At 41.7% G+C, this 7,188-nt stretch overlaps 1 protein-coding gene across 6 annotated transcripts; it reads left to right on the top strand.

The window, feature by feature from the left end:
• Nucleotides 1–741: 741 nt before the first annotated feature.
• Nucleotides 742–6,976, top strand: LOC311326164 (ELAV-like protein 1). 6 transcript variants are annotated; one of them, XM_084459021.1, is made up of 8 exons: nt 742–796; nt 1,635–1,700; nt 2,326–2,400; nt 2,833–3,004; nt 3,977–4,080; nt 4,789–4,942; nt 5,240–5,465; nt 5,882–6,976. In XM_084459021.1, exons 2-8 carry the CDS (start codon nt 1,665–1,667, stop codon nt 6,207–6,209), a joined length of 1,095 nt encoding a protein of 364 aa, XP_084315147.1. In that variant the 5' UTR covers nt 742–796; nt 1,635–1,664; the 3' UTR covers nt 6,210–6,976. The 6 variants fall into 6 exon arrangements, with proteins under 6 accessions (XP_084315147.1, XP_084315145.1, XP_084315146.1 ...); XM_084459019.1 differs by having other exon boundaries at nt 2,833–3,028; XM_084459020.1 differs by having other exon boundaries at nt 2,830–3,004.
• Nucleotides 6,977–7,188: the final 212 nt, after the last annotated feature.

The raw sequence follows: 7,188 nt of genomic DNA, 5'->3' as shown, positions 1-7,188 counted from the left end.
GAATGAGTTGGCGGACAAGTATGCCAAAGGAGCTAGAGGTCAGGCGTTGATGTGTCAGTTCCTTACAGCAAGGCTGAGATTAAGAGTGTTGTCAAAACAGAACTTAAAAAGCAGTGGCAAGGTCAGTGAGATAGGGATCCTTCAGGGAGACATCTGTATGCCGTCCACAGGCAAGTGGGGGAGGACGACAGAAGAAGATATAATTTGGAGACTGAGATTTGGACACACAGGTCTGAATGGGACGTTGCAGCTCGTAGGGAAACATGAAACTGGTATGTCTGAGTATAGGCTCTGTGCACCAGCTCCACTACTTCCTGAAAGTCACTTGGCTTCTTTATTTCCTGTCCAATATGATTGGATTGAGTGATTAATCAGGGGTGAGGCAGACCCAGCGCTCACCTGATTAATCACTTAATCCAATCATATTGGACAGGAAATAAAGAAGCCAAGTGACTTTCAGGAAGTAGTGGAGCTGGTGCACAGAGCCTATTGTAGGGACAAGATTGAGACAGTGTGAGACTTGTTTTGATGGAGTGCCCTAGGTATGCACAGGAGATACCAACCCCACCCCCATCCACTGTGTGGAGACAGTGAGACTTGTTGTGATGGAGGGCCCTAGGTATGCACAGGAGACACCAACCCCACCCCCATCCACTGTGTGGAGACAGTGAGCCAGAGTGATCAAGCAGGTTAGGACCGGAAGTGATCCCTAAACTAAGAGAGCCGCGGTTGCAAATTAGCTTTTGTTGTTCAAACCCCTCCTGAACGCATCTACGGTCCCACCTCGCGGGTAAAGGTATTAGCAAAACTACCTAAATCAATGTTGTGTTCTCTTTCCAATGTGTGCTACTCGGTCAGCAGACCTAGGTAGAGATGCTAGGGAACATTAGATGAATACATTTGATGTAACGTTTGTCTGTAAAGCATCGAGGAATCCTCCTCCAGTCAGTGTTTGAACGCAGCCAGCTAGAACCTCACTAGGGACGAGGAGACGAGGAGACCCTTTCTCTGCTGCATGTTGTCTAGTTTTCCATCGTTTATAGCTGGTGTGAGCTAGTCAGAGGCGTTAATGTTGGTTAGAAGACCCTAATTTAGTTCACCTTTTCATTGTGGAGACCTGGTTAGAGTTAGCTTAGCTAACTAGCCGCTAGCAGCGTTGTGGGTGAGCAGCGTGCTGTAGAGGGTTAGCATGCTAGCTGTTAGCTTCATAGCGAGGGAGCACGGAGTTACCCAGGTGATCAAATCAAACTGACTCGCACTAACTAGGTAACGTCCCACTGAGCAAAGACACGTCTTAAAGACGTCTTTTTTGTCTTTTTCGGACGTGCAAAGACATCCAATTAGGAGCCAGAATGAATGTTTCTTTTTAAAGTTCAGATATTGGACCCGTTCTGCACGTCCACAGACGTCTTAGAGGGGTCCAAGCCAGACGTGTGAATATTGAGGGGTCCAGCAGACGAACACACGGGGTTCAGGACCAGGACGTTATTAAGACGTGATCTGAACGTCTCCCTGACGTTGCGTGTTTGCTGGGTTGATTGCTTGATTCTCGTACATGAGTGTTTTTTTTCAAGCAAACATGTCTTAATGTCTTCTAAAAACTTACGGGATCGATTTTGTTTGTTTTGTTTCAGGTTTTCATTGTGCAAGTGTGAAGCTTCTTCATGGCAGTCAGACGGGGACACATTCGATACCTTAAAGTGAGTATTTTAACTTCACATTGATTATGCTGTTATATAAGGCCCAATCCCATTTCTTATTTTACCCCTACCGCTCTTTTTTGAGTGCCCCAAGCTTTTCGACTCAGAGGGTAACAGAGGGTAGTGGTTGACATGTTCCTCTGGAATGGGAGAACCCTTCAAGACCGTGATATGTGGTCTGTAGTACTATTATTATTACTATTATATGGCAATAATTTTATTATCATGACCATTGTCATTTATCTTATGGAGATATAAAACCATAGGGAGGGAAAGTGAACATGCGCCCCTAGTGGATCTGTTCCTATAGGAGAGGAGTTTCAATGTAAACTCCCATAGACTGGATTTTCTAATAATTACTACGAAGCCATTTCGGTGAAGTTATCAAAAGAAAAACTTGAGTGTCTTTACAGTAATAACCTACTAACTGGGAGAATTTCAAACAGTATTTCGCCTTCTTTCAAATGTTCTCTTTATATTAACTATTTTACTCATTGATATTTTAATTCGCTACTTTCAAATAAACGCATACATTTTATGAGTGTTAAGAACGTATGAATGCATGAGGATACATGCATATTAATATAGCTCATCCCTAATGTCTACCTGTCCTGTGCTCCTCCAGGTATGTGAGGTACAGAGCCAGACAGACAGCAGGGAAACGCAGCAGCATGGCAACAAAGGCTCAGTTAACATCAAGGTACGTCTTCATCCGTTTGGAGGAACGTTTGTAACGTCCACTCACTCAAGGTCACTCATTTTCTGTTGCTTTGATTCTTTTTAATAGTCAACATTATTGCAAGGGCATTTCTGTTTGAGTGTTTTGCACGGTAAGTCCTCATTTAGATCTCGACGAAGTTGTCTTGGTCTGTACATTACATATACACATTCATCAGGTTGATCATTTGATGCAGTTATCAAAACAGTTACCTCTGCATACGATGTGAACACAGAAAATGGAGACAAGACAGATTTCCTAGCATTCATTATGACACGGTAACCTAAAACCAGTTTTGTGTAAAGCGTGAGTAGAATAGCCACAGACATGTGTTGTTGTCAACTTGGGATTGAAGTTGCCTTGAGAAATGTTCCCTTATTGCCGCCTCATTCTCGACTCATTCATTTGCAGCAGGAAGTCTATGATAACGGCTATGACGACCACATGGCAGACGAACACAAAGATGCAAAAACCAACCTCATTGTCAATTACCTGCCTCAAAACATGACCCAGGACGAGCTGCGCAGTCTGTTCAGCAGCATCGGGGAGGTCGAGTCTGCCAAACTCATCCGTGATAAAGTGGCAGGTAATCCATATAACAGAAGCCAGAGTGAGTTCAACCCCTTTTTTCTTTTGACTTGAGTTTGTTCCGTTTGCCCTGATGGAGGGAGACATGTCACCTGCCCAACCCCCCCCACACACCTATCTCCCTTCTGATTGGACCATTCTTTTGTTTTTTCTTTTTCAGTTCTAAATTTCTTTGGTTAAAATCCCAGTTTATATATTTAAAATTTATCTGAGATATATTTTTATTTAATAATCAGTAAATTCAATGTGGTTGGCTATTTGAGTACCGTTATTGTTTTTGACTTTGTATTCACGTTCTACGTGCCCCCCAAATATTTTTTTTAAACTCTCTAAATGTAATTTTGATTCAAAGTATTTTGTAGGTTTCAGACTTACTGATTTAATATTGGGATTCAAGATTATTTTCCTTGGGGTGGATTGTGGCCTAACGTGCGATGTTTTAACCTTGTTAAATCTTATTTTCTTTACCTGTTTCTCTTTACTGTGCTGTTTAATGGTATATTATTCATGATCCTCAGTCATGCCATTATCTTCTCCATGGTTTTATGAAATAACTTTGCTTTTGTAGACTCAACTAATCATGTTGTGACTATCGATTTAATTCAATTTAGTTTCATTTCTGGTATTTTGTAGTTATACTATGCTGTAAATGTGTTTGTTTGGAAATTGAAAATAATTAACTTAATTTCTCCAATTTGCTTTTCTTTATGATTGAAGAGCAAAGCATATTTCAGAATGTTAATATGCATGGTTATTATGAGAGGCTGTTACTCCTATATTCATTTTCAAAACAAGTTTTTATTTACATTTTCAATGTAGGTTAGTTATTTTCTTCAGACTTATTGCTGTGTATATTGTACTTTCTTTTGAAGAAAAGCAAGTATTGTCCAGATGTGTTCTGTGGAGGACCAGTCTGTAGAAATGGACAAACTTTTGTTATTTTATTTTGTTTTCCTTTTTTTTTCTCTAGGCCACAGTTTAGGTTACGGATTTGTTAACTATGTTAACCCTATTGATGCAGAAAGGGCAATCAATACCCTCAATGGGCTGAGACTACAGTCTAAAACTATCAAGGTAATGTGCAAAAAGGTGTTTTTATTTTTATTTTTCTGGCTGAACTGACATGTGATGTTCAGGTAGTCGCTGGGCAGCAGGGGGGGAGCCCTCTCCTGCTAAGTGTCTATATGCAAAAGGATTTAAAGGTATATAATGTCTACTTAAACTTATATCCCTGTCATCTTTTTTTTTTGTTGTTGTACACTTTACTCCGACAGAAAATTGGACAGTCCTTGTAATCTGTCTCGGTTTTATTTTCGGCACATGTTTATACTGGAGCTTATATTAATTGTGTGGCTAATTTTGGTTTTATGCAACACTCGAGTCGTTAGAGAAAGTGGAAATATCCTAAAACATGTTTTTGCTTGAGTGTGATATTGTGCCGAATGAAAGCCCTGCATATTCTTTTCTTTTTGCTTTAGATAACATTTTACTTTCCAATACACGCTCGATGACTTTATTTCTTTTTTTATTCTTTGAATATCTTGGTCAACAACATGACTACAAAGATCTGGCTTTTAATGTATGGTGTTTGTTGTTTTTTTTCGTGTTTTTTTTTTTTATACAGTAACTTGCTAATAGTTGAGGAAATATCTGTTAATGTTTATTGAGTTTCCCTTGTGTGAACCGGGCTAGTTAGGCATTAAGGTAGCGTTTCCTTCTTTAAAAAAAAAAAGAAGAAAAAAAGCATTTTGAATGAAACTAATAGTTTTCTCTCCCTCTCAGGTGTCGTATGCCAGGCCGAGCTCTGACACTATTAAAGACGCCAATCTTTATATTAGTGGCTTGCCCAAGACCATGACCCAGAAAGATGTGGAGGACATGTTCACGCGCTACGGCCGGATCATCAACTCCCGGGTGCTGGTTGACCAAGCCTCGGGTGCGTACAGTACAACCTCGTTAGCTCAGTGAATCATGCTTGTCAAAGAGCATGGTTAGCATGAGGATGAACATCATTTGGTCTATACATTAAGTTCTAACCTGTACCTCTACCATGTGCTTAGCATCGCCATTCATTTGGAAGTGAGCCATATTCTTTTTTCATTCATTCTACCTTTGAAGTGTCGGTGACGTTCAAACTTTGGTTTTAGTGTTCTTTATGACTGAATATTCTTGAAGAAATTAATGGCAGATTATATTGTTGTTGTATTTTTAATCCCTTCCCCATGACCATCAGGCCTTTCCAGGGGTGTGGCTTTCATCCGGTTTGACAAGAGGGCGGAGGCAGAGGACGCCATCAAGGACCTGAACGGTCAGAAACCCCCCGGCGCCTCGGAGCCAATCACGGTCAAGTTCGCAGCCAACCCCAACCAAGTGAAGAACTCCCAGCTGCTCTCCCAGATCTACCACAACCCGTCACGGCGCTTCGGAGGCCCAGTTCACCACCAGGCCCAGAGGTTCAGGTAACTGAGCAGAACTCCACTCAGAACCGGCTTGTGAAAGTGAGGTAGAATATTTCGATGTATGCAGACGACCTGTTCTCTTCCTGGCTTCTGTTCTGATTCCCACAGAGGGAAAAAAAGGCACTTGACCTCATATGAGTCAGTTTGGCGTGAGCTGTGCTCCAATAACAGTTTGGCTTGGTGCTCTTAGTGTTATGTTTGAGGAGATGCCCAGAAGAACCTGAACATGTTCTCATGGTTAAATGTGGCGGTGTTGGAGATGTAAAACCAGACATTACAAGCTCCTAGTATACAAGGTCGGCCTGGTAACTGTGAGCGCTGCCAGTGCAGTTCTGCCCACACGCTCGCCTAGAAACAGCGTATTAATGGCAGCTGTCAAGTCAAGTAGCTGAGATGCGTTCTGCTCCTCTCAACAGGTTTTCCCCTATGAGTGTGGACCACATGGGCGGGATGTCCAGCGTCAGCGCGCCGGGGAACGCCACCTCCGGCTGGTGCATCTTCATCTACAACCTGGGCCAGGACGCCGACGAGGGCATCCTCTGGCAGATGTTCGGCCCCTTCGGCGCGGTCACCAACGTCAAGGTCATCCGTGACTTCAACACCAACAAATGCAAAGGCTTTGGCTTCGTCACCATGACCAACTATGAAGAGGCAGCGATGGCAATTGCCAGCCTTAATGGCTACCGCCTGGGAGACAAGATACTGCAGGTGTCGTTCAAAACGAGCAAGCAAGGTCATAAGTAGCGGACGAGGATCGGGCGAAGTCTGTTTTCTACACTTGACATGAGGGGAAATATGAATGGCTATTCAATTTGTTAGTGTATTATAATTGTCTGTCACCTAAACCTTTGTCAGAGACGGTAGAATAGTGTCCTTTTATTTTTATTTTTGCTAAGGGGTTGCGGGGTCGGTGTGGATTCTAAGATGTACAGATTTGACCAATTCTTGAGTTTTAAACTGTCAGTCTTGCTGGTCTGTTCCAAGTGTGCCATATAGGCTACGTAGTTATGGGTTTAAATGTGACTGACATGTCTAAAACTATAATCTATGGGTTTTTATGATTTCGTTTTACCAGATGGAGTCGTTCAGTGCTGTTCAGCGATGTAGACTAGACCTTGACACCCAGTAGATGATCAGTTGTTCAAGATTTTTGGACCCGATGTGCAGGCCGTTGTTGCTTCTTTTCTCAGTTTGTTTACAAGACTGGAAAAAAAAAATGGCTGTTTTAAATTAAGAGGGACCAAAGAGACTGAAAGATGTTCCTCCCACGCGAGACTCCACCCTCTTTGTCAACCGTTTGAACTTACAACTGTAAAAAATGTGAAAATCAAGGTTGAAATGATCCTGTTCAGCATTCCCCTCCTGGTCATGTGGAAGTGAATGGAGCTGGAGAACCAGCTGTCGGCTCTTCTGTTTCACTTGAGTTACATTGGCTTTCAGTTTCAACTTTTTTTGTTTTTTTTTGGTTGATTTGATTTTAATTCTGCCATTAAAAATTTCTCTGGCTTCAATTTTGACGTATTTTATATTTTTTATTTATTTATTCCTGAGTGTTGCACTGGTGATGGCTTTAGAGACTACAGTATACTATACTCATGATAATAGACTACAGTATGCTATACTCATGGTTATAGACTACAGTATACTATACTCATGATAATAGACTACAGTATACTATACTCATGGTAATAGACTACAGTATGCTATACTCATGGTAATAGAC

Source organism: Borostomias antarcticus (assembly GCF_949987555.1).
Source record: "Borostomias antarcticus genome assembly, chromosome: 26".
NCBI lineage: Eukaryota > Metazoa > Chordata > Actinopteri > Stomiiformes > Stomiidae > Borostomias > Borostomias antarcticus.
Note: the sequence above shows the minus strand (reverse complement) of the source record. Positions and strands in the feature narration are given on the sequence as shown.

Excerpts from the sequence above, each read along its gene's own strand:
- LOC311326164 (XM_084459016.1), top strand. The coding sequence starts at position 1,665 with ATGGCAGTCAGACGGGGACACATTCGATACCTTAAA. Across the intron at positions 1,701-2,325 it reads GACACATTCGATACCTTAAA|GTATGTGAGGTACAGAGCCA; the intron begins GTGAGTATTTTA and ends GTGCTCCTCCAG. Across the intron at positions 3,029-3,976 it reads TCCATATAACAGAAGCCAGA|GCCACAGTTTAGGTTACGGA; the intron begins GTGAGTTCAACC and ends TTTTTTCTCTAG.